This window comes from Periophthalmus magnuspinnatus, chromosome 7 (assembly GCF_009829125.3).
Source record: "Periophthalmus magnuspinnatus isolate fPerMag1 chromosome 7, fPerMag1.2.pri, whole genome shotgun sequence".
Classification (NCBI taxonomy): Eukaryota; Metazoa; Chordata; class Actinopteri; order Gobiiformes; family Gobiidae; genus Periophthalmus; species Periophthalmus magnuspinnatus.
The window spans coordinates 17,083,608-17,111,385 of record NC_047132.1 but is presented as its reverse complement, the minus strand read 5'-3'; the positions used below and the strand labels follow the sequence as shown (position 1 = coordinate 17,111,385).

The 27,778-nt window shown below is 40.1% G+C and overlaps 1 protein-coding gene and 2 non-coding genes across 3 annotated transcripts in view; 2 read left to right on the top strand and 1 right to left on the bottom strand.

The window, feature by feature from the left end:
- The window catches only part of sema3h (sema domain, immunoglobulin domain (Ig), short basic domain, secreted, (semaphorin) 3H), an 84,621-nt gene that overhangs the window by 39,837 nt on the left and 17,006 nt on the right, over positions 1 to 27,778 (top strand). The window contains exons 7-8 of the mRNA XM_033969635.2: positions 371 to 516; positions 3,529 to 3,643. Coding sequence (XP_033825526.1) covers positions 371 to 516; positions 3,529 to 3,643 — 261 coding nt within the window. The remainder of the gene's footprint in view (positions 1 to 370; positions 517 to 3,528; positions 3,644 to 27,778) is intronic.
- trnar-ccu (transfer RNA arginine (anticodon CCU)) lies at positions 12,339 to 12,411 on the top strand. Its single transcript has one exon. It is a non-coding gene; the product is annotated as a tRNA-Arg (tRNA).
- trnar-ccu (transfer RNA arginine (anticodon CCU)) lies at positions 24,689 to 24,761 on the bottom strand. The gene has a single exon. It is a non-coding gene; the product is annotated as a tRNA-Arg (tRNA).

Here is a 27,778-nt window from a genome sequence, read left to right as displayed (position 1 = left end):
CAGCAGTTTCTCTTTCGCCCATAGATCAAAACATGATTTGTCCTGCCTTACTGAAACCTAACACAGTGTTTTTTTTGTCTGTAAACCAAATACAAACCGCTTAGTTAAAGTAAACATAAATAATTTGGACAATAAAATGTACCATAGAAGTAGGTTACTATAAACATTTCACAAACTAGTTCACAAGTTATATATTTATATATAATATGTAAATTTATATATATATATATATATATATATATATATATATATATATATATATATATATATATATATATATATATATATATATATATATATATAAAATTATTTTTTTTATTTTTTTATTTTTTTTAAATTTAATTTAATTTTTATTTATTTTTTCCTGCAGATGCTCAGTTCATCCGTGTGTCTGCTCTGTCTGAGACTGATAACCCGGAGGATGATAAGGTTTACATGTTCTTCACTGAGCGTGCTCAGGAGTCCGAGGGGTCAGAGGGCAAGGTCATTTACTCACGCGTTGCCCGGGTCTGCAAGGTAAAGACACACAACAGGATATTGCCTACAAGATAACATCAAATGTGTTGTTTCAGAGATATGATAAATTGAAGTATTAAAGACCCTGTGCCTGATTTTTTCCATGTGTTTGAGCAGAATTCACTTTGCCCCTATACAGATATATTGTATAAACAGCTCTAGATCATCTAATTATAAAGCGTTTTATTGTCCAATAATCTGGAAGTGCACTGCTAGCAGGCTAATTGTTGCTAACTTAACCGTCACTGTAAACTGTGGTCTTGTCTCTAAAAGTTGTGAAACATGCTTATAAAGTCATCACAGAGAGTAATGAGGATGATCAGAATTCATAAGGTGAGGAATAACTTTGAACCACTGCAAACTTTAAAATGAACCGGTACCTGAAGTCCTCAGAGTGTGAGACGGTTCATATGGCACTAACATGTTGAAAATGTATCGTATTTTCCGGACTATATGTCGCTCCGCAGTATAAGTCGCACCAGTGAAAAAATGCGTAATAATGAAGAAAAAAACATATAAGTCACACTCGACCATAAGTCACATTTTTGGGGAAATTTATTTTACAAAATCCAAGACCAAGAACAGACATTTTATCTTTAAAGACAGGTTATAATAATAACAATAAAATAGAGAACAACCGGCTGAATAGCAGTACAGCACGCTAACATTGCACATAGACAACAAAGTGCCTGGTATGTTTATGTAAGATATTAACAGGTAATCAGATAAGCTACGCTAACGTAACATATGCGGCTTGTACACAAACACGAGAGATACAGGAGTTCTTTTCACTGATGTTTACTGTGGTCTTACTCATATTACATATACACACAAAATTGCCTATGAGGCCATGGAGAGACTTGAACACAAGCAGAGCTGCTTTAAAGTCTATTCTCTGAGCCACAGGAGCCAGTGCAGAGACCTGAGCACAGGACACATGTGCTTGTTCTTCCTGGTTCTAGTCAGGGCCGGAGCAACAGCGTTCTGGATGTACTGCAGCTGTCGTACCACTTGTTTGGAGAGTCCAGTGAGCAGGCCGTTACAGTAGTCTAACCTACTGGATGCAAATGCATGGATAAGTCTCTCCAAGTCTGGTTTAGACCTTTGATTTTTGCAATGTTTGGTAAAAAAAAAAATAGCAGATGTTATTGATTTGATGTGACTGTTAAAGTTCCAGCCTGAGTCCATTATTACCCCTAGATTTCCAGCCTGATTTGTAGGTTTTAGAGAGAGAGACTGGAGGTGACTGTTGAGACATTCTCTCTGTTTCTGTGGGTCTAAAGACTATGACTAATTTTGTCTGAATTTAGCTGAAGAAAGTTGTTTTGCATCCACACACTGATCTGTTGGATGCAGTGGCAGAGTGAATCCACTGGTCCATATTCACCTGCTGCCAGTGAGACATAGATCTGAGTGTCATCTGCATAGTTGTGGTAGGACACATTATTTCTGCGTGTTAACTGGCCTAATGGCAGATTGAACAGCAGGGGTCCCAGAATTGACCCCTGGGGCATCCCACAGGTCAGTGTTTTTGTCTGAGACCCATTTTTCAATTACAACAAAGTACTCCCTGTCTTCTAGATAGGACTTGAACCAGTTTAGTATAGTACTAGAGATGCCCACCTAGTCCTCCAGTCTCTGTAAGAGGATCCCAAGATCCACATTGTCAAAGGCAGCACTCAGATCTAAAAGGATCAAGACCGAGACTTTTCCTGCAACAGTGTTCAGGCGGATGACATTTGTCTTTTTATTTTTTAACATCACTTTTTTTTTTGTGCAATATTTTAACTAGGATATTTACAAGGAAAAGGAAGATAGAGGTATAATTTTGCTTCTGCTCTTGTGGTGTACGTGTGGCCCTGAGCACAGATTATCACAGAGATGTCTCAGAGTAGATATACCTGTGCTCATATTTAGTTTAGTCTTTGTCGGCTGCTCTGATGAGATCTACTGTTCCTGTTTACACTGCTGTCTCCAATGGGACACAATTTGTACACAAATTCAAAGTGCTTTACAGAATGAGAAAGACATTAAAATCACAATACAAGCAAATCAAAACATAAATCATCATCATAGAAATAACATTAAAAAAGAAGAGTAGAATAAAAACCTTTCAATCATATGCACAGCTAAACAGAACTGTTTTGAGCCTGGATTTAGACCTGCATACATCTGCAAGTTTCTACATCAGACCTTAAGTTCATCAAACAGTTATAGGAAAGTGTCCGAAACTGTAGTATTTTTATTTAAAATTATATTAACTCCAGTAGTTGTAATTACTAAGTCATTAAAAAAAAATATTTTGTGGATTACTACTACTACTCCTACTACTCCTACTATTCCTACTACCACTACGCAACTGCTATTGTTATTCCTCATTTCTGATTTTCCATCCATCCATTTTCTTCCACTTATCTGGGTCTGGGTCACAGGCGCAGCAGTTTAAGCAGGAACTTACAGACTTCCCGCACCCCAGACACTTCCTCCAGCTTTTCCGGTGGGACCTCAAGGTGTTTTCAGGCTAGCCAAGAGACATAGTCCCTCCATTGTGTCCTTGATCTACCCCGGGGCCTGGTGGGACATGCCCAGAACACCACCTGAGGGGAGCACCCATTTCAGATTTTTATTTTAGTAAAGATAAACTGTGAGAAACCAAAATATGAAAATAATGCACAATATTACATTCTGTATATTAAAAACGGTAACATATTTTTGTATCATCAAAAATTAACAAAACAACACCATCAGTTTTTATCCCCAAATGTGCAAATTGACCTAGTTTGCACGTAAACAGAAAAAATGTACAGTCTGCTGGAACAGAACAAGAACAGAACAAAATTCCGTATACACTGTTTAATAGCAAAAAAGGTGATTTAATGTTTAGTTTTACTTCAACTAAACAAGGACAAATCCCTCTTTATCTCAACGTTGTAAATATCTCAATGGGACTAAACAGACACTAAATAAGTAAAGAGTATGTTGTAATTGTTGAACGTGTTTTGTGTTGTGCAGAATGACATAGGCGGTCAGAGGAGCCTGGTGAACAAGTGGAGCACGTTTCAGAAGTCCAGACTGGTGTGCTCCGTCCCGGGACCAGACGGACTGCAGACCCATTTCAACCAGCTGCGTGAGTCCAACATATAAATCTCCTATTTTCACCTAAACACACTAAAACAACACCTGAGACACACATGGCCAGAGGGGAGCATACGGCTACCTTTCAGCCTTTATTCATATTTACGGTGGTAACTTTTTGTACTGTAGGCCCAGATAGACAGTTTACAGTATACAATTTACAATACAATTCTACAATAATGATTAATAGAGACTTTTGACCACTAGAACCATTTTTTTTTTATTGTATTGGGGATTTTCAGTACCACTTTGAAATAAATACACCTTAATTAGCCTTAATAAAACATGAACAAATTGTTTATTAAGAAAGATTCAGGCATTAAATTGATCTATCTTGTTCCAGTTACATCAATAAAAACAATTGTAATAAGAATAAAGAAGAATAAATACGAGATCGATAAGTTTAATGCTATACTTGGAGTATTGTGGGCAAAACAATAACATCTCCAAGGAGAAAGCAAATGACGGACACTCCACCACAAAACCTACATGTGAATTAATTTATATTTTTTCACCATTTATTTAGATTTCTGTGGATATTTAATAGAAATAGTTATAAGCACATTAAAATGTTATATTTAGTCAAATAGACAAAAAAACAACAAACAGAAGAAACATTGTATAACAGTACTTGTGGGTAATGTACAGTCTATAATTACTGACAGTGTAGACCCACTTCTCCTCTAGCAGAAATCTTCTACAATCCAAACACCAGAATGTAGGTCTGCTGTAAAAGTGGCACTAGCCTACTTCCACTTTTAGCACATGTTTTGGCATCACTACCAAAGCTTCACATACTTGAAGGATTGCCCCTAAATAGTTCCACTTCTCAGAGTCAGTAGTTTGTTGAGTTTGTGGGGGTTTCCAGAAATATTTAGTGCTGGTTAAAAAGCTCAGCGTGCATCGTCTGAAATCCTGGACTGTTACCGTGGAGATCAGCAGTCCGTCACCGGGAGACAGTAGCTACGGTGACAGAGCATTCATTCATTCATTCATTCATTAGACCATGGTCAGTATCATCCAGTGGTATGTACATGTGTGGGCGACCACTTTGGCATAGGGTCTTGACGTCTTTGTTCAGCTGACTCTTGATTCTTGATATAGTGGAGACTTTTGCATATTAATGATGCATAAAGTATTTGATTGACAGATTAATAGCACTAAACACAGAGCCTGTGCATATGAACGTTAAACCCTTTTAAACATTTCTATGCTTAATAATCCCCCTGTCGTTAGATTGCCTTGATAATGCTATTTGGTAGCTATCACTTAGCTAAAAAAAATCACAGTGGATTTGGTAGTCAGGCAATTAATCTCATACATGTTGTTCAAATCCAGGTTAGAAGCTAATATTGAAAATTGTAGATCAGTGGTTCTCTAAGATTTTACACCAAACAACCACCTAAGATAATACTTGGCCATTTGAGTACTACCAGATCTATTGAAGGTCTAGACTAGGATTAAACCAAATCTAAAATAGGACTACACCACTGTATCCTTGAGTTTCAGAATGATGAAAAATTAGGAACAAAATATTCTTTCTTTTGAATAGGGCAAAATCCTCAGAATGTGCCAATGAGAAGAAGAACCATGGATAGTCCTAAACATGAAGTACCTCAAAGGAGACCACAAATATTAATAAGATTATAAACTAAAAAACACCAGATAAGGGGAATCTTTGCACCACCAGAAGAAGTACCACCAATGCTATCGGTTCCACAGTTTGAGAATCACTGGTATCGACATTTAGCCATTCAGTTTAGTATAATACCGTAAATTTCGGATTATAAGCCGCTACTTTTTTTCCACGCTTTGAGCCCTGCGGCTTTTACAGCAGTGCGGCTTATATATGGAATTTTACTGGATAACGGCCCCTGGGGGGCGCTCTCTAGCTGTAAATGTAAAAGTGAGACAGACGTGGGGAAAGATTCTGCTCTGAAGAATTCACTAGTTTTGATTTTGAACGATCATTTTGCGCATCATGAAATGGATATGATGCAGTTTTTAAGATAAAGAAACAGAAAGGAAATAGAGCAGGGGTCGGCCTTTAACACGCAAAGAGCCATTTGGATCCACTTTCCACGTAAAATAAAACACTGGGAGCCGCAAATACTTTTTGACATCTAAAATGAAGATAACACTGTATAATAACAATAATGTAACGGAATAATGTAGGTTTTACTTTCACGGACAAGCCTTCTACACGTGGCAGATAAATATGGCAAAAACAACTTAAGTGCATTAAAAAAATACAACTCACCATACCGCTGCATCATGCATCGCGCTGATTATGTGATTATGTCTACTCTACTCCGCAGTTTCTTTAAAAAAACAACAACAAAAAAACTCGTAGCGTATCATTTTATCCCAGGTGCTTATTCTCCATGTGCCAAAGCAGTTTTGAAGGTTTCATTGCCTTATTTGCTTTTCCCGTATGTTACGTAGAGCGGACTCTGTGCGTGAGTCACCTGCAGCGACAAACCCAGATTTTAAGTAGGCATTGTCTGTTAAATTTATCTTTCTTTTTCTTGGAGGTCGTAGTCTCCTCTTCTGGCTCCTCAGTTGTCCTTTTCCCCTTTGTTAAAAGCTCTCCAAAGACTTTTGTTTTGGCTCATTTTCACTCGCTTGTGGCTCTACTTTTGTGCGTCGTGTCTGATGTGTTATACGTGATACGTAACCGCGGAGACAAGAGCAGATAATATACTTTCTACTACATCAAATAGATTTCTGTGGCGATTTCCAGCAGGATTTTCATGATACATCTACGGACGAGCTTATTAGTGTGTCATTAGGGACGGGCGAAAGTTGCTCCTGACCCCTGTGCGCACAGCGTCTGAAAATCAGGGCTCTTTACGCAGGACTGTGAGCTGTGTCTGTGTTAGTTCCCAAGCCACGCAGAGCCGCAGTATGAGGCTGAAAGAGGCGCATACGGCTCCGGAGCCGCGGGTTGCCGACCCCTGAAATAGAGCCACTGCACGTGAGCTCGACATCAATGAATCCAACTTGGTCAATGTAAAAGACGACAAAAGTTTTCAGAGGAAATAAAAGCAGATTTTCCGTGTTGGTGCAGCTTTATTTTCTAAACCTGCAGATGTGTTCATCCCGTGTTGTTGTCGTGTTGGTGCCAATTTTCAGGCACAGTTTAAAAAAAAGTGTGTCGGTGCACCGTCTTTCTGTGTAAATGTCTCATGTTACAATATGAAAACCTGCGGCTTACATTCAGGTGCGGCTTATATATGTACAAAATTGATTTTCTCTTCAAATTTAGCTGGTGCGGCTTATATCAAGGTGCGCTCTGTAGTCCGAAATTTACGGTAATTCATATGTAGCCTATACTTGCCATAAATTAGTTTTAGTTTAGTTTTAGTTTAGGTTTCTGAGTGTTGGAGTATTGACACAGTTGTTCGATCCTAGACCTCCTCCTGTAATTTCTTTAAGATGGTGATGCAACAGAAGAAAAAAAAAAAAGCATTATAAAAAGAGGATGAAATGAACAAAATAATACTGAATAGAGACCATGCCTGTTTATGTTGCTAGTAGCTTTTATTTGTCACATATTGCTATTGCCAAGAATGTTCCACAATAGGGCATTAAACGTATATAATCTTAATGGAGACAAACTGGCAACAAGTTACGGGTATCACTGTAAGTATACTTTTATTTTCAGTATATTTTTGAGTGATAAAAACAACAGTAATTGAATACATGCCAGTAGTAGCTTTCCTCGTTTAATGTTTAAGAAATAATTTGTCAGATAAAATATATTTGTTTTAGTTCTTTGCTTAACTTTTTGACTAAAATCTAGTAATAATAAATCCAAACTTGCCCGTGGTCTCTTATCACGCCTTAAAGTAAACTCTGCGCTTCTCTGTTTTTCCGAACCACACGCACAAGTAAGTGAAAGTAAATATATACTTTCCCTCACACATACACCCAACCGCATTGTGTTTATTTTACATTTCAGGCCCAAACATTCAAAACCAGGCTGCGCTGTTTAAACCTGTCCAGATGTAAACATGATTTCCCAGCATGCTCCTTGATCTGATAAGGCTATGCCAGCAAGGCTACGTCTCTCCAACATGTGAAACCGCAGAGCTTTGGGCTATGGGGAGGAGGCAGGTGAAGAATGCAGTGAATGCGCCGTTTATGCCACGCTCAGCCGAACAGAAACACTACAAATCCTATAAATCACTGGGGCTTGGCGGCTTCCAGAGCACAGGCTGAACATGTGTGCGTCAGAGGGAGGCTTTCACACTGTTATTCTGAATTATATGTGGCACTTTATGACAGTTTGTGTTGCTGTTGTGTCAAGGAAATGGTTTGTTCAGGATCAAGTAGGGCTGCACCAAAAATCGAAAGATTGAAAGATCGAAAGATTGAAAGATCGAAAGATCGATAGATTGCGATCTAAACATCGGCTGATATTGATGATAAGGCAGGTGCATTTTAATTGACAGGTCCACAAACAGTGTGTGGTACTGAAGAGGAGTCACTGCTCTCCGTGAGTCAGGGCCACAGCACGTCTCTTTATGTCCTCACATGCCCTTGCGTTTCACAGGTTTTAACTTAAATCTGCACAGTTCTGATCCAGCTGTAGCTCCTCACCTTTTCTGCTCTTTCTCTCCTCTGGTGCTTCTTATCATTGTAATCCAAGTTAAAAGAAAGTAAACAACTATTTGGGAGTGAAATTTAATACCTAATTTAGCACAGACATCGCACATATTTCTGCTGATAATAGATTTGTACATTCCAAACACATTCCAAACTTTAAATGTGGATGTGATGGAAATTTAAGGATATTCATGTTGTGTCTTTAAAAGCATTTCATCTGTGTTAGTCTGTCAGATCCAGACCAAACATTAACATGTGTGAAGGCTCTGTCTCTATCCCACAGGGATGTTCTATCTAAGTGTAAAAGTTCATTATCATATGGGTGTGACACAAAAGAATGAAATGTATGCATCAAATTGAAACAAACCAACAACAACCACCTTTATGGACAATACATGTTTATTTCGTTAAAATTTTCTCAGATGGATTTCTGTTGCTGTTAGTGCCTCTATCAGTAGTCACCATAGCCATACTGTTGCAATTATTTTTATTTTTTTTTAGCTAAATTGCGTTATTTTTTACATGTAGTGACTCTCATTGTCCCTGATGTGCTTGAAATAAAATGAAAATGTAGAAAGAAACCAATATTATTATTTTTTATAGATTTTTGCAAAGTGGAGTGAATCTTTTATAATGATAATAAACTAAACAGCTCCATGTATCAAGTTCTTATTGGTGTGACAACTAAATGTCCATTTCGTCTTCATTCCTCTCATTGCTCCCTTACCACAGTTGTTGACTCGTATAAACTCTTTCTTCAGGTTTCTGTTTGTGGTTTTAGGCTACTTCACCCTCTCTCTCCACTGCCATTCTCCGTAGCAATATTTTATTCTTCATTCCTCTCCCCCCTCCTTCACCTCCTCCTGCTGTGTTCTGACAATCATTTCCTCACTGTCAGATGCTTACGGCGATTTACAGCTTGTGTGGCGGACATGTTTGGAGCCACTGTTGAGTTTGAGGTTCAGATAATACCAGCTCTGTAACTGTGGTGAGATTTAGTGTTGTTAAGATAGCGATTCAGCGGCTATTTTAACAGAATCCAGAGTGATTTGTCAACATTTAAGACTTGGGACAGGAAGATTGTGGCGTAAACAGGATGTGACAAAAAAGGTGTAGTTGGATTTTAAAACGAAACCACAAAAATGTTAATGATGTTACTTATTTTGGATTGTCGATGGATTACAGTTTGAATTATGCCAATTTTCTCGCATTGGGAGACATTTGTAATCATACAATTGTGTCTCAGTGGGGAAATATTCCAAGAGAACTTAAAATCTTGTCACTTTTTACAGTTCATGTCTTAGTTGTAGACAATAGACTCAGGCAAACTTTATAGGTTAATAACAAAGTGAAAATTCTAGTATGAGGTCTAAGTAATGTTAGTAAGACCCCCATTAGGCCTATTTTAGATGACTGAATTGACTTTTAAAGAGCATATATTTTTACTCAGACATGTGTGAATGCACAACACAATTTCTGGTATGTTTTTGATGAGGTAACAGCATTAATATAATATAGGACCTTTAAGTAAATTAAGCAAATGTTTTTGATTTCTCCTTTTGTTTGGTGACCTCAAAAGCTCTTCTTACAGAGAGGTATTGATAAGTGAGCTGTCCTTACCGCCTAGAAAGTGTTCCTAGCAGAGGATGGTTTCGATCCATCGACCTCTGGGTTATGGGCCCAGCACGCTTCCTCTGCGCCACTCTGCTGACTGTGAAAGACAGAGTGTGATGAGTCACTTCTTTGACAATAGAAGCATCATCATTGATAGTGGAGCATCAGTGATGGTTTAGCCAATCTTACACAGTGGGGTTGTACAGGGCAAAGAAATGACATGTATTCAGATTTTAGATATATTTAAAGCCTATTGTGTAATGCAAAATTGACTTTTCAGAGCTATTAACCATGTTGTAGTTGTATAGTTTCCCTCCAATGGTGTCATAGATATAACTATATAGCAGACACAAGCACAATAGGTCTTCTTTGAGAATTGTATTGCTTTGGCTTGAAATTTTTACTTACTACATTTTTTGCGGTTTGACAGATAATTTAGCTTCACTCTCTATCACTTTAAATACCTTTATATCACTGTTAATATGTGACCATTCAGTATTCAATTAGCTTTGCAATAACATACAACAGGACAAAACCGAATGTATGTGTTTAGTAAGTATGTGAAATAAGACATAGACGTAAAAAGTAATAGTATTTCACACAGATTTTGAGATCTAATAAAGCTTCAAATGGATTGATTTTGATAAAGATTTGTCCTGAATTTTGTTCAACAGAAACAACTGAATCAATTGTGATTCAAGCTGTTTTTATTTCTATGTTTTTGTTTGCTCAAACTACAAATTTGTTAAAAAAATAAACTCCTCAGCCTTTTCAGCAGTAAACAATAATAATAATGATAAAATACTTTTCAGTCCACTTAAAAATTGTAGTGTAGTAGAAAGTACATATACCTTCTCTCAAATGTAGTGAAGTAAAAGTAAAAAGTATCCAAATAAAAATGAACTTATATGAAGTACAGATACCTAAAATTTGGACTTAAGTACAGTACTTTATTACTTGCACTTCATTATGCTTACTATATAGTAATAGACTACTACTACTACTGCCAAACATTCAAAATTTTACATTGTCATAGATTTAGCAAAACACATACATGCGACTCAAAAGGTAGTGATCACTGAGGCAGAGATACATAGAGTAATTTGACTATTTATATTATTACAATATGCCATCACAATCCCTTTCCTTTAGGCCTGTAACAATATTACGTTTGTTATTCCTACACTTACGGCACTTATAGCACATTTTCTCCCTAAATACAAAAGACAGCATCCCATCTGCCTCCTAATTGTCTCTCATTCTTTCCTCAAGCTAAACAGCCCATATGTCCTCTTAATCGTCCGCTGTCACCTCTGTCATATACTTTTATATTATCATCCCCCCACGTTTTACTGCTAATAACTGCCTCCAGCTATAGCCATTATAATATGTCAGTTTTGACTCTGCTGGTATGGAGACGTGGATATAGGGCATCTTTTTCATATACTGTGGTAATAGCCTTTCTCCATTAAGAATATTAGAAGTTTGGGGGAGCTGAAATAAAATCACAGTGATAAACCACAACGGAAATGGGTTTAGACACGTTTTTGAATTATGAACTTCTATGACTTATTATCAACACAAACTAACTTCTTAAGTGTTGGTTTCTGTTATTTATTCATGGAAGTTTATATTTTTTTAAAAATATTGTACATTTATAACACTTTTGGGTGGATAATTCTGCTTTATGGTTTGGTTTCAATATTATTGTTTATCGTCTATATTTACTTCAGAAATATATCGCACTTCAAAATGTGTTATTGTGACAGCCCTAGTGACATGACACATCTGGGATACTAATACTTCCTGTATTACTAGTACAACGACTACTGTGACTACTATGTTGTTACTGCTATAAAGAGCCAGTACTTGATTCTGAACAATGAGTAAATGAGTAATGACCACATTTCATGAGAAAACAAACAAATCTGTGGCATAGTCACAGGCAGTTGTTTCCACATGGTTCTCGTCTAACAGTGTTTCTGATTGGATAAAATTGTCTGTCTTTTTCTCAACAGAGCGTTTTAGCTGAATTTACTTTTAATTTAATTTGACTTTTCTAGTTTCTTATCTATATAATAATGTTTCCTCATCACAAACATGCCTGGAGTTGTGCTTTGTTTCATTCACATATGTTTAACACAGAAAAACCTGCACATTTAGGCTGAGTTCTGCTCTCAATCGGAACACTCTCTGTTCTACCCTGAAATGTCATGTGGTAAAACAGGAAGTGCTCCACTATGTTTTTAAACTCCATACACATTCACTGAAATCATTTGGATGATTTCTGCCCTGGAGTTGCCAATCTCTTCTGAACAAGGTAGAAAGAAAAGGCCTTTTAAAATGTATAGATAGTTTGTTTTATTTTGGGGGTTTTTGTCCACTAATGCTTTTACATTATAATGTATGGAGTAAGAGGCATTTCCCTGATCTGGAGTGGACAAAAGTCAGTTAGTGCTATAGCCCCAGTGGCCTAATGGATAAGGCACTGGCCTCCTAAGCCAGGGATTGTGGGTTCGAGTCCCATCTGGGGTGAAGAAGTTAACTTTTCCAAAGTACAGTCGTCCCTCTTTTATCGCGGGGGTTACTTTCTGAAAATAGCCTGCAATAGGTGAAATCCGCGAGGCAGTCAGTTTTTACAATTATTAAGCATGTTTTAAGGCTGTGAAACGCCTCACCACACACTTTATACACTTTTGTCTGGGAGAAAACTTGCAAACATACAGCACTTCAGAGTCACGCTGCGATCAAACATTTCTGTAAATTTGGCTGTATACATCTGTATTGTACAGGAGACACTGGATGAAGGAGACTGATTGACAATGGTCTACAGTCCCTTAGCCAATCAGGACGCGGAACACAATTCAAGTTCGTACTCTGTTAAAAAAAAGCGTGCAAAACATGCGAAACGAAAGGTTAACTGCGTTATAGAGAGGGACCACTGTATTTGGTCAACCAACATCAATAATCAAAACTATGCATATTGCTTGACTGTATTCGTTTTTTATTGGTTCTACAGTGGACCTACTGTCAAGAGAGTGTGCCAGTTGATCTGCAGTTGTAACCTTGCCTGAGCACTCTTTTTGTGTCAATAGGCAAGCAACAACTTCAGTAAATTTAATATAGTAGGACAAAAAAAGTTGGGGGAAAAATACCCACTACAATTGCATTTTACCAGTTACCTCAAATCACTGCTCATCTCCATGTACAATATTTGAGGGGGAAAATCGAGTAAAACTTAAAAATCCCACCTTTAATCAATGTCTTTAGGGCTTTAAAACCCTACGATAATAATACTCTCTTGCGCCCCCAACTGGTTCAGAATGCAGCAGCTAGGCTTCTCACCTGTTTTAATCAATAACATCACTCCTATTTTATGCTTTCCTTCACTGGCTAAGATTTTACTGATGACTTTTAAAGCTCTTTCAGGTCTTGCAGCAAGTCACTTTTCAGAATCCTGTATGAGCCCTCCTGCAGCCTTAGATCTTCAGGCAGGTCCTTGTTAGTTGTTATCCCACAGTCTTAGCTCCTCAGGCAAGTCCCTATTAGCTATCCTCCTGCAGTCTTAGATCCTCAGGCAGGTCCTTGTTAGCCGTTCTCCTACAGCCTTAGATCCTCAGTCAGGTCCTTGTTAGCCGTTCTTCTACAGCCTTAGATCCTCAGGCAGGTCCTTGTTAGCCGTTCTCCTGCAGCCTTAGATCCTCAGGGAAGTCCTTGTTAGCCGTTCTCCTGCAGCCTTAGATCCTCAGGCAAGTCCTTGTTAGCCGTTCTGCAGCCTTAGATCCTCAGGCAGGTCCTTGTGAGGTGTCTTCCCACAGCCTTAGATCTTCAGACGGGTCCTTGTTAGCTGTTTTCCCGCAGCCTTAGCTCCTCAGGCAGGTCCTTGTTAGCTGTTCTCCTGCAGCCTTAGATCCTCAGGCAGGTCCTTGTGAGGTGTTCTTCCGCAGCCTTAGATCCTCAGGCAGGTCCTTGTTAGGCGTCTTCCCACAGCCTTAGATCCTCAGGCAGGTCCTTGTTAGCCGTTCTCCTACAGCCTTAGATCCTCAGTCAGGTCCTTGTTAGCCGTTCTTCTACAGCCTTAGATCCTCAGGCAGGTCCTTGTTAGCCGTTCTCCTGCAGCCTTAGATCCTCAGGGAAGTCCTTGTTAGCCGTTCTCCTGCAGCCTTAGATCCTCAGGCAAGTCCTTGTTAGCCGTTCTGCAGCCTTAGATCCTCAGGCAGGTCCTTGTGAGGTGTCTTCCCACAGCCTTAGATCTTCAGGCGGGTCCTTGTTAGCTGTTTTCCCGCAGCCTTAGCTCCTCAGGCAGGTCCTTGTTAGCTGTTCTCCTGCAGCCTTAGATCCTCAGGCAGGTCCGTGTTAGCCGCTCTCCTACAGCCTTAGATCCTCAGTCAGGTCCTTGTTAGCCGTTCTCCTGCAGCCTTAGATCCTCAGGCAGGTCCTTGTTAGGCAGGTCCTTGTGAGCCGTTCTTCTACAGCCTTAGATCCTCAGGCAGGTCCTTGTTAGGTGTCTTCCCACAGACTTAGATCTTCAGGCGGGTCCTTGTTAGCTGTTTTCCCGCAGCCTTAGCTCCTCAGGCAGGTCCTTGTTAGCTGTTCTCCTGCAGCCTTAGATCCTCAGGCAGGTCCTTGTTAGCCATTCTCCTACAGCCTTAGATCCTCAGGTAGGTCCTTGTGAGGTGTCTTCCCACAGCCTTAGATCTTCAGACGGGTCCTTGTTAGCTGTTTTCCCGCAGCCTTAGCTCCTCAGGCAGGTCCTTGTTAGCTGTTCTCCTGCAGCCTTAGATCCTCAGGCAGGTCCTTGTGAGGTGTTCTTCCGCAGCCTTAGATCCTCAGGCAGGTCCTTGTTAGGCGTCTTCCCACAGCCTTAGATCCTCAGGCAGGTCCTTGTTAGCCGTTCTCCTACAGCCTTAGATCCTCAGTCAGGTCCTTGTTAGCCGTTCTTCTACAGCCTTAGATCCTCAGGCAGGTCCTTGTTAGCCGTTCTCCTGCAGCCTTAGATCCTCAGGGAAGTCCTTGTTAGCCGTTCTCCTGCAGCCTTAGATCCTCAGGCAAGTCCTTGTTAGCCGTTCTGCAGCCTTAGATCCTCAGGCAGGTCCTTGTGAGGTGTCTTCCCACAGCCTTAGATCTTCAGACGGGTCCTTGTTAGCTGTTTTCCCGCAGCCTTAGCTCCTCAGGCAGGTCCTTGTTAGCTGTTCTCCTGCAGCCTTAGATCCTCAGGCAGGTCCTTGTGAGGTGTTCTTCCGCAGCCTTAGATCCTCAGGCAGGTCCTTGTTAGGCGTCTTCCCACAGCCTTAGATCCTCAGGCAGGTCCTTGTTAGCCGTTCTCCTACAGCCTTAGATCCTCAGTCAGGTCCTTGTTAGCCGTTCTTCTACAGCCTTAGATCCTCAGGCAGGTCCTTGTTAGCCGTTCTCCTGCAGCCTTAGATCCTCAGGGAAGTCCTTGTTAGCCGTTCTCCTGCAGCCTTAGATCCTCAGGCAAGTCCTTGTTAGCCGTTCTGCAGCCTTAGATCCTCAGGCAGGTCCTTGTGAGGTGTCTTCCCACAGCCTTAGATCTTCAGGCGGGTCCTTGTTAGCTGTTTTCCCGCAGCCTTAGCTCCTCAGGCAGGTCCTTGTTAGCTGTTCTCCTGCAGCCTTAGATCCTCAGGCAGGTCCTTGTTAGCCGCTCTCCTACAGCCTTAGATCCTCAGTCAGGTCCTTGTTAGCCGTTCTCCTGCAGCCTTAGATCCTCAGGCAGGTCCTTGTTAGGCAGGTCCTTGTGAGCCGTTCTTCTACAGCCTTAGATCCTCAGGCAGGTCCTTGTTAGGTGTCTTCCCACAGACTTAGATCTTCAGGCGGGTCTTTGTTAGCTGTTTTCCCGCAGCCTTAGCTCCTCAGGCAGGTCCTTGTTAGCTGTTCTCCTGCAGCCTTAGATCCTCAGGCAGGTCCTTGTTAGCCATTCTCCTACAGCCTTAGATCCTCAGGTAGGTCCTTGTGAGGTGTCTTCCCACAGCCTTAGATCTTCAGACGGGTCCTTGTTAGCTGTTTTCCCGCAACCTTAGCTCCTCAGGCAGGTCCTTGTTAGCTGTTCTCCTGCAGCCTTAGATCCTCAGGCAGGTCCTTGTGAGGTGTTCTTCCGCAGCCTTAGATCCTCAGGCAGGTCCTTGTTAGGCGTCTTCCCACAGCCTTAGATCCTCAGGCAGGTCCTTGTTAGCCGTTCTCCTACAGCCTTAGATCCTCAGTCAGGTCCTTGTTAGCCGTTCTTCTACAGCCTTAGATCCTCAGGCAGGTCCTTGTTAGCCGTTCTCCTGCAGCCTTAGATCCTCAGGGAAGTCCTTGTTAGCCGTTCTCCTGCAGCCTTAGATCCTCAGGCAAGTCCTTGTTAGCCGTTCTGCAGCCTTAGATCCTCAGGCAGGTCCTTGTGAGGTGTCTTCCCACAGCCTTAGATCTTCAGGCGGGTCCTTGTTAGCTGTTTTCCCGCAGCCTTAGCTCCTCAGGCAGGTCCTTGTTAGCTGTTCTCCTGCAGCCTTAGATCCTCAGGCAGGTCCTTGTTAGCCGCTCTCCTACAGCCTTAGATCCTCAGTCAGGTCCTTGTTAGCCGTTCTCCTGCAGCCTTAGATCCTCAGGCAGGTCCTTGTTAGGCAGGTCCTTGTGAGCCGTTCTTCTACAGCCTTAGATCCTCAGGCAGGTCCTTGTTAGGTGTCTTCCCACAGACTTAGATCTTCAGGCGGGTCCTTGTTAGCTGTTTTCCCGCAGCCTTAGCTCCTCAGGCAGGTCCTTGTTAGCTGTTCTCCTGCAGCCTTAGATCCTCAGGCAGGTCCTTGTTAGCCATTCTCCTACAGCCTTAGATCCTCAGTCAGGTCCTTGTTAGCCGTTCTCCTGCAGCCTTAGATCCTCAGGCAGGTCCTTGTTAGGCAGGTCCTTGTGAGCCGTTCTTCTACAGCCTTAGATCCTCAGGCAGGTCCTTGTTAGGTGTCTTCCCACAGACTTAGATCTTCAGGCGGGTCCTTGTTAGCTGTTTTCCCGCAGCCTTAGCTCCTCAGGCAGGTCCTTGTTAGCTGTTCTCCTGCAGCCTTAGATCCTCAGGCAGGTCCTTGTTAGCCATTCTCCTACAGCCTTACATCCTCAGTCAGGTCCTTGTTAGCTGTTCTCCTGCAGCCTTAGATCCTCAGGCAGGTCCTTGTTAGGCAGGTCCTTGTTAGCCATTCTTCTACAGCCTTAGATCTTCAGGCAGGTCCTTGTTAGCCGTTCTCCTGCAGCCTTAGATCCTCAGGGAAGTCCTTGTTAGCCGTTCTCCTGCAGCCTTAGATCCTCAGGCAAGTCCTTGTTAGCCGTTCTGCAGCCTTAGATCCACAGGCAGGTCCTTGTTAGGTGTCTTCCCGCAGCCTTAGATCTTTAGGCGGGTCCTTGTTAGGTGTCTTCCTTAAATCAGCCTTAGATCTTCAGGCGGGTCCTTGTTAGCTGTTCTCCTGCAGCCTTAGATCCTCAGGCATATCCTTGTAAGGTGTTCTCCCACAGCCTTAGATCCTCAGGCAGGTCCTTGTTAGGTGTCTTCCCGCAGCCTTAGATCTTCAGGCGGGTCCTTGTTAGCTGTTCTCCTGCAGCCTTAGATCCTCAGGCAGATCCTTGTGAGGTGTCTTCCCACAGCCTTAGATCTTCAGATGGGTCCTTGTTAGCTGTTCTCCCACAGTCTTAGCTCCTCAGGCAAGTCCCTATTAGCTTTCCTCCTGCAGCCTTAGATCCTCAGGCAGGTCCTTGTTAGCTGTTCTTTTCTTTTTTTTTAATTCGGAAAGAAGAAATATTATGCAGACACATTCCTTCCAGTTCAAATATAATATCTTTCCCTTTTACACGTAGGCTTTTCCATTTTTGCACACGCATGAAACAAGCACTCAGTTATTACTCAAAGTCCCTTAAAAGTGCTTTTCATCACTATAGCGTATTTCTTGGTCCCATCCCATTTTGGTATATTAAAAAAAGTAAAAATAAAAAACTCAACTATTTACAGGAACAGGGGAGCTTGCGGGGGGAAAATGCAGTCAAAAAGTATATAAGCAGTGTACAATAAAAGTAAGTAATTCTTCACAAGAAATGGAGAAGTCACAAAGAATCTGTTTTAAATTCTGCTTTTTAAAGGTGCTGTATAAATAAAGATCATTATTATTATGAATATCATGCCCACAATCACGGTATCTTTTCCTAAGTTGCTAACCACTCACTCAATTGGTCCCAACTGTTGAACTTTCTCTTTCAAATCTGTCTATCTCTGGACATCTCCTCTCTCTCTTCACCTCCTCTCTCACCATGATGGATGTTGTGCTCTTTACATCGCCTTCAAACCCTGATTTATCTTCTTTAATCCACAAAGGAGCCTTTTCAGAGCCACTCTTCTCAAAGCGCGTGTTGATGGGGTGCAAAAAACCATTTATCAGAATACAGTGACACTTCCGCCATCGCACAGATTATAAATGGTTTTAGATTGACTCTGACCCTTTATTTGTCCATTATCTGGGGGCTCAAAAGGGCAGAGAGGCAGAGGATGGAGAGCTGGGGTGAAAGATGGTGATGTGAAAAGTTCTGTACAGGAGCCAGAGCGACCTGCTGCTTCTCCGAAAGGCTCAGATCCATCAAATGATAAAGGTTTGCTGACAGAAAGTGATGGATGGAGGAGATGTATAGAAATGTTGTGTTTAGAAAGAAGAAGGATAGTGCTAGAGGAGAGCAGGGTATAAAATTGTTGCAAATGTCACTTATGTGGAAGTTGATAAGTTGTTGTTAGTAAAAAAAAGCTAATTGCTGTGATTAGAAATGAATGTTTGCCAAAAAAATGTCAGATAAATGGGCTAAGGTAAAAATAATGTTTTTGTTTTTTTTGTTGAAATTCCTTAATCTAGATACAGTGCAGAGGCTGAAGCTGTTCCATGTGACTGTGCATAATGACAGTTCAAAGTACCAGAGTCAGGACTTGAACCAAACTATGATTCAAATACGTGTGTGATGTATCTCAAGGTTACATTAAGTATGAAGTGTTGGAGCAGGTGGTTACAAGTTGGTTTCTCTGCTCACACAAGTTAAACTCGTGCGAGCAGTGAAGAACACAGCATGCTGGGTATTCAATCTCTTGCAACAGTGAAGAGTATGTACAGAGCAGGATTCAAACCCTAGTCTTCTAAATGGAAGTGCTATGTCAGATCTATTGTACCAACAGCACAAGTAAGCACGAGCAAGCTGCAAAGATACAAATTCCAACCACAGAGAGAATGTAAAGGAACAAATGATTAGTTTTGACCGGGGATACGTAAAAGCTTTGTGCATTAACAGACCAGTTTTCTTAGATAGAACATTCCTGGTTTAAGTCTGGCCATCATTGCAGGATAGGGACGCTTGGACAGACCATTATCTAGTGTTATCTTTTCTTATCTATTTGTTTTCCTAAATTTAAGCTGCAGTAACTCCACTTAAAGCTAGGTGTTAATAAATGATCTGTCCTTGCTGCCAGAAAAGTGTCCCTGGCAGAGGATTTTTTCGATCCATCGACCCGGGCCCTTCACTCTTCCACTGCTTCGTACTGCTGACTGTGGGAGGAAGAGTATGTTGAGTTGCTATTCCATATTATTGTCACAGTACTAGAGAATGGGGAATTGAACACAATCTGCCAATCTCCATGTCACTACAGAGTTGTAAATAGCAGAGAAAGTAAAAAATAATAAAAATGAATTTCATATTATTAAAATGTATTTATTTAATTGTAATGTTAAATTATATATTTTTACTGAAATCAAGATTTATTTTATAAACTGAAAACTAAGCTCCATAGAGTCAAAAATATTGTTCTATCAGTTTGGAAGAGCTTTGCAATGCACCTTTCAGCCTTGTTCACTACTCTACTGTTTATTTATGTATTTATTATTTTTTATACATATATTTATTTGTTTTGTTTTAATTTCGCTATTGTCCTATTGTAGCTTTTATAATCTACCATTCAAATTAGCACCTTTTTCCTTGAGTGTCTTCCGGAGTCACCACCTGTATTTTCCATGATCCTTTGGGACTGTCTGTGTCCGTGTTTCTGTCTGGATTCTTGTCTCCAGAGGGTTCCCTAATGTCTACTCACCACAAACACCACATGCACTCCCCCTGAGGCTAGCACTGTCTCGCCCAAGTCTGCGCCATTGTTGTTTTTCATGTTTGTTCAATGCAGAATATCCATATTTTATTAACACCTACTGTGCATCTGCTCCAAAGAACAACTCATCCACAATGAACTCTTTCTTTGGCCCAGACATGCAAGACAGGTTTATTTGCACAGCGCAATTTGCACACTAATTCAAAGCACTTTACAGAATAAGAAAGATAATAAAATGACATTACAAACAAATCAAAACATAGTCATAATTAAATACACAAGAGAAGAGTGCAGAATAAAAACCTTTCAGTCATATGCACAGCTAAACAGAACAATTTTTAGTCTGGATTTAAACATGACTAGAGCAGAGGCCTGTCTCATATCCTCATGAAGACTGTTCCAGGTTTTAGCTGCATAAAACTGAAATGCTGACTCCCCATGTTTAGTCCTGACTCTGGGCACCAGCAGGAGGCCAGTTCCTGAAGTCCTCAGAGAGCAAGACATGGTCCATATGGTACTAACATGCCAGAGATGTACTTTGGTGCTTGGCCATGGAGTGACCCGTACATAAGCAGAGCTGCTGCTCAGTCTATTATGCTCTAATGTCAGTGAAGAGAAATGTTGATACAAAACCACATCACAGTATCAGCAAATTACTGTTTTTCAAACATTTTTTTCAATACAATTCAATAACAATATTGACATATAGAACTGTAAAATTCAATGGTTCCTCTCTCTTCCTATGAATATTATTAATCCAACTTTGACCAATCCAAAAAACTTGAATCTAGTTGCACAACTGTAGTTAGCCTTCACAAGAAGGAGATTAAATAGCTGAAAAGGTTCAATATTTTTCATAATTGCATTTAGTCTACACTTGGTGCTAAGCTTATCCCACAGCTGCCCTGGGGCAGGCTGACATAGCAAGGCTGCCAATCTGTGCCACCAAATGTTCACATGCACCCACATTCATGCCAGGGCAAGGTTTATAGAATGTCTTGCCAAAGGACACAACGAGAGTATTGGCACTTTGCTTGATTGATCATCTCCAACCACGAGCACAGCTTGATTGCACTGAAGTCACAATTTGAATAGATGCAATTAGCAAATTCCAAAGACTGCAGTTTTTGAAGTACCATAATTTCCTTTCATAGTTTCTTATTCTGCGTTAAACTAACTTGGTATTTTAGCTTTGTACCAACTTGCTCTAAAATGTGATTCTTCAATTAGTTTGTCAGTTCATTTTTCTGTTTTTTGTCAGTTCTCCTATACACTTTTAAATTATTAACTTTGAACAGAATCCATTATTAAAACATAAATCGCAGCCGCATTGTATTTTATTATAGTCACATCTTACAAAAAAGTAATTTATATAGCTTATACTTAATTGCTTCTCCGTGTTATCCAATTGCGTGTCATTTTATGCTTTCGTGCCTTATATGCCCCTGTTTTACCTGCTCCACAGAAGCTCCCCCACTCTCTTCGCTATCAGTTAAAGTTAGATAAATGTTTTTGTTCTCTTCCCTTTCCCTGATAACAACATTAAACCATCCACAGCCCCATAATAACTCTCACACGGCTCGGAGCTGCGCCGAAGTTACTGTGATTTAGTGAAGTCGGAGTGCAGCGGTAAATACAAGAGACAGCCCCTTCAAAGTCTGGAGGAGGCTTCTATTTTTGAGGTTTGGATTTCTGAGCTTGTGCTGCAAAGTGCAAGACAAGAATCGGGTTTCAAACACAGACAAAGTAGTTCCCCGAGGACTGAGAAAGTTTGAGAGTTTGCACCAACTTTTGCAGAATAGTTATGAAATCGGTACCTGCTGTGGCCTCATTCAGCTCAGAGGACTTGCATTTTCCACTTTCTCACACTGATGTTGTGTCCTTGGGCAAAACTCTTCACCTCCGTTTGATTGAACATTGGTGGATTTTTTATTTTTTATTTTTTTGACCATAGTCGGGTTTCACATTATTTAATAAATCACTACCAAACTTAGTGTATCGTAACGAAGTTTCTACTGGCAGCAAAGTGAATAAACCATGGAAAAAAACTTGCTATTCAAGTTTGAATCATCATGCTGTTGTAATGCATACATTTTGACAGAAGAAATGCTTAGAGAAAGTATGGTACTGATTTAAGAACTTAGAAAGTGTGCAGGATTCCTACTTGTGATGTAATAATGTAGAGAAAATTTAAACTGTGTGATCTCAAAGCTAGGCAGCCATATAAACAACAAGCATGAATGAAACAGGCATGTTTGTGATGAGGGAACAAAAACAGATTTGGCAGTTTGGAGTTGTGTTTTGACGATTTGAAGTTGTGTTTTGTTTTATTCACACATGTTTGAGTAACCCTGCATTATTAGTCTGTCTACATCTTCAAAGCTTAAAATGCTCTGGTCCCCCTTGTGATGAAGTAGTAGTAGCTTTTAAGTTAACATCTACCTTTAGTACAGTAGAGATTAGCAATGGCTAAAATGAACCAAATTATTCTAGCAAAAGTGTGTGGAGTTTTAAAACACAGTCCAGTGCTTCCTGTATTAGTACATGACATCACAAGTTGGTACATAGTGTTTTCCGTTTGAGAGAAGAACGGGGTTGTGTGTTAAAAATGTGTGAATGAAACAAAACACAACTCCAGGTTTTGGTTTTGTTTTGTTTTTTTATGAGGAAACAACATTATAACATTGGTCAGAAAATAGTGTAATATTGTCCCTTTAAGCAGCTCAAAAATTGGAATCTTCCATAAAATGTGTCCTTTAATTGCCAAAAACTATTAATTCATGTCTTTTCACTCTTTGACACTACAAATCGCTCGTGCAACACATCCATCTGGTAGAATAAAGACTCTTGCCTAAGAACAGAATATATGCAATTGTCAGAAATGGCACTGAATCACAAACCTTCCTGTTACAAGTCGACTCTACCTCCTGGACCACTGTTCTCTATACGTGTTCTCACCAGTAATGACAACTTAGATACTGGTTAACCCTGTGGTAGGTCAAATAGTGAACAATTGTACACCATAACATCAATATTACGTTCCTATAGATTTGGACAAGTATAGCTAATTATCTCTGTGCTTCTTTAGTTCATTTCTCATTATAATCTCAAACTGCAGTTCCATCTGTCAGCTGATATTTTCCACCATGTATCACATAAACCTACATCTCTTTCCCTTTTCCATTAAATACATTAGGAGATTCCGTGTGAAGGCTTAGCACAAATACTGCATATATCTCCATGCATATAAAGTTATACGTGGGTAATGTATGTGTGACTGGAGTGGAGACAGGAGTGTGGCTGATAACGTCCATGATATATGTACACAGGCTGATGTAGACAAGACTTATGTGGGATAATATACACAGGGATATCATGGGATGCAGCAAAATGTCTCAACTGTCTGATTTATTGGATTTACTGATGCAGAATAGACATTTAGGGTTGTTTATCAAAGTATATAAATTATTACAATATTGTGGAAAGTAACAGTAATACAGCACTATTTTTGTCTATGTGGAATTGCAGCAGAGAGCTCCAGGGAGCAGTGTGGATGAGTTTGCATGGATAGTTCTGTCAACTGAAATAATGAGGAGTCCAAAGTCCAAAGAAGTTTACGAACTTTAAAAACATAGAAGAGCATTTCCTAAATTATGTAGACCAGTGTTTTAGAGCGAGGTATAAACTGGCATATTTTCTTAAAGGCACTGTACCTGATTGCAGTTAAAGAATTTCTCTTGTAGTAACTTAACATTCTTCAGCATCACGGTGTGTGGTGGTGTGTGGTGATTGTGGTATAGGACATATATTAAAACATGTAAATTTCGGTTGAACTTAAAAATTAACAATATAAAACAACAGCCGGGCATGAATGAGACACACACATGTAGTTTTAGATATGAGTTACGATGATATATTATTATGTTACGTCTTGAACTTAACTCACGCGGGACAGAGCGCAGGTGGACACTTGTTGGCTTTGTGGGTTATCGAATGCTGAACTAAACTTCATATGGCTTTAGCGCTGCCCAATGAGTTGATTTGCTTTCAAGTCTGCCACTCCTCCAGTATGTTACATACGTATACCCATGGTAAACCCCCGTCTGCTCCAGACTCGGGGCGGAGGCACCTTTTCCTCTCTCACCATTTTGTAGCAGTCCTAATTTATTGCTAGCATTATAGTCATTCACTACAATACGTTTATGAGTCCTTTTCACAACTTTCAGGGGCCAAAGAGGAGTTTGTGTTATGCCACTACAAATAGCACAACGCACAAGCCTTACTTCTTGCTTTGTGGCTTTTTAATTACATACAAACAGCATGTAGCGGTCTTGTTTTACATTATATCTGCACTGGGGGGGATTGTAATCAACTACATAGACAAAAACTGGGTACAGCTTCTTTAATTATGCAGTAGTTGCCAAACGGCTGCATAATATTACCCTCTTCATCTCTTTTTTTTCTTGTAATAGTGGTTTATTTCTTTTAAAATTATTTTTATATATACTCCTGTGTTGATTCTTTATATTGCTTGGACTAAATGAAATATAGAACTCACATTCATCATAGTCTGGGTCCCTCTCAGCAGTAACATCAGGATGTGAGGGAAGTGATCTGCTTCTTGCTGTGGCTCTGAAACTTTATTAATCATTACGACAAAGCAAAGTTGAAGCATGTGAGTGTGTTTATGCTGCACGAAGAGAAAAAGCCCACCCCAGATGGGACTCGAACCCACAATCCCTGGCTTAGGAGGCCAGTGCCTTATCCATTAGGCCACTGGGGCTCTGACAATAGGCGGTTTACATCCATTTATGGACAAAACATACCAGTGAACAATAGAGGAGTCAGCCCCATAAGAGCTTAGTGTCACGATATTAAAATGTCAACCTCAATTTCACTACTAGGGAATAGGCTCAGCACGCAATAATGATTCCAATACCACAATGTTAATACAAAACTATGCATAAAGACAATAGAATGCAATTTTCAACGTAAAATTTTAGTACTTTCTTTTGTATTACTATGCGGCCTTGTATCTGTGTAATCCCTCACTCGTCCATGTAGGTTCTATAGTGGTCCATGGGTGTATACTAGTCTGTGTGTCTTATACTTGTTCTGATACAGTTAGAGATCATTCTAAAGCTATTCAGGAAAGGTTCATTTCTGTCTTGTGAATGTGACTTTTTTAGTATCCATACCTGCGTAATGAGTATCTGATTATCAATACAACAACCAATTAGAGATCAGTGCTGTATTATTAGCATTAGAATAGTGTCCTTGGGCAAGACACATTTCCCATCTAGCTCATTGTATATATTTGAATGTAAGAACTTAAAACTATTACCTTTTACAAAAAAATATCACATCTATCTCCATTGATACAACCAGGTGATGCTACCAGGCCAAGTTACAGGTCAGGTTTGTGAAGAGGGGACTATGCATGTTTTTTTTTGTTTTTTTTTATCAAGGTCTTTTTGAGCAATAAAAACACCTGCAACTGACTAAATGCAAGATAGACACGTTTATTGGTATACTATGGAACAAGCAAAGCAATAACATCTCCATGGAGACAGAAAAAATCTACATAGTGCACCTTTAAGTGTAGTTTTAAAGTGATTGGGTGGTTAATCAGCACTTGTTAACATAAATTCTAACTCTGACATAACATCTGTTCAAGATTACAGTTCTGGTTTGGAAGAATAATAGGACAATAATAATATGAGCTACCATAATCACAAGTTAGCTTTAGCGTGTCACTCAGATATTCCAAACTTGCTCCGTTCACCCCTCTCTATTGTCTATAACTGTCTTCTCTGCATAGTCTTCTTGCTCAGAGAAGATTCTAACTTATGGTCCCAGATTGCGCCCTGCTCCTCGCCTGTCACTCAAACATATTTATACACTCTCAGATAAAGCCGTCATCTGTCACTTTTCTGTTCTGACTCAGAGGGTTTGGAGAGAGAGAGAGAGAGGTGGGAGCATGTTGTTATCAGCTCAAACAGCAGCAGAATACAAGACTGTCTCAAGCTGTGCTAATCTATAAATAAAGAAACTTGTCTGCAGTGATTCTTCTATTAGATGAACTTTATAACAAACAAAGCAGGATAAAAAGAGGAGTTTGTTTTGACTTGATGGAGGATAAAACCGATTTTCAGAATATAGCAGGTACAGGTGGGCGGTAGGTTTATACAAGAAAAACAAAAAAGCAAAATTGGAAGATGTATTGCCTCCAATTTGCCTGGGATCCAGAATAAACACTTCTTCAATACATTACAAAGATGTGCTTCTGGTCATCGTGAATCTCCCCTCTTTCAAATGGGCATGACTGACAGATGGATTAGCCCATCTGGAACACACATGATCTGTCCATATCAGAAAAAAAATAAAGGAAATAATAAATATCAAAGAGAGCTGAAAAACATTGCAGATTTCTGTGGAAATAATGGGCAAAGCACATTGATTCCACAGAAATCTAAGGTGAGGTGTTAATCTGAGGTGACATAAATGTGATTTTATTTGTAAATCATAGGTGACCAATGAGCTCTTTCATTTCCCATGTCACTGAAAAAAAAAAAAAAAATCTGATTGCACAATAACGTTTGACCAGGTTTAAGACGTAGCGGAGGCTGTGGAGACTAGACTGAGATCAATCTGTATAAAAACTACAAAGAGTTATCAGTCTGGATTTGTCAGGCAAGCCTATAATAAGAAAATTGTGAAAAGTAGCTTTCAAACAAGGATATAAAGTGAACTTATGCTAAAGGTGCTGCACCTGATTTTTACTGTCTTAAGAACATGAAAACAGAACTAGCCTAGTTTATTTCTTCATTTCTTTTTCCTCACTTACCTCATGCATTCTGAACATCCTAATTATTCATTGTGATGAATTTATGAGCACTTAAAAGATTTGGATCCCATGAAAGAGCCAAAAGTCCCATCACTAGTTCTCACATTTGCTTCTGTCATCTAAAAAAAACCCCAAAAACTAAAAGAATCAGTCTTTTGACCAACTCTTTGTAGGTGTCAGCTTGAACCTGCTTTCAATATGCATTAGACATATATTATAGACCTATAGCTTTGTCGTCCTGTGGCTAATCATCCAGTACCTCCTCTGACTCTAATCCCTTTCTTCTCCTTCATATGTTTATCTGTCATGGTGCATGTTTGGTACGAGGACCCGCAGGAGGCGGGGTCTGGCTGTGTATGTTAATAACATGCACTCCGGGTCCTCATTTCTGTGTCAGAACATTCTCATTCCAGACCCAGACAGGAGAAGGACCACACCTCACTCACAGTGAGACGCAGGGCCCATATGTCCAAACACTCACCTGCTGCTCAAACTGATTATGAGATGTCGGAGGTGACAATGTGTTTATTAATAAATGCCATGTGTGTGAAAGAAAAGAGAAAAGAGGTGAGAAAGAGAGGACGGAGAGAGGGAGAGAGAGGAGAGTGAAGAGACATAAGAAAGAGATGAGAGAGAGAAGGGAGGAGAGAGGGGAAAGAGAGGAGGGGGAGAGAGAGAAGAGGAAAGTTAGAAGAGGGAGGCAGAGAGAGGGAAAGAGGAGAGAGAGAGGAGGAAGATAGTAGTAAAATAGGAAGGAAAGAGGGAAGGGAGAGAAAAAGAGAAGGGGAGAGTACTTTTGCCTTCAGATTCTATGGACAATATCATACTCCAACATCAGATAATACAGTTTCAAAAATAAAATGTGATTGATCCTGCATAGTGAATGGATCAGTGGTTGGTCACAGGCTTGTCTCTATGGAGATCACAAAGTTTAATGCCATTTTGGAACCTGC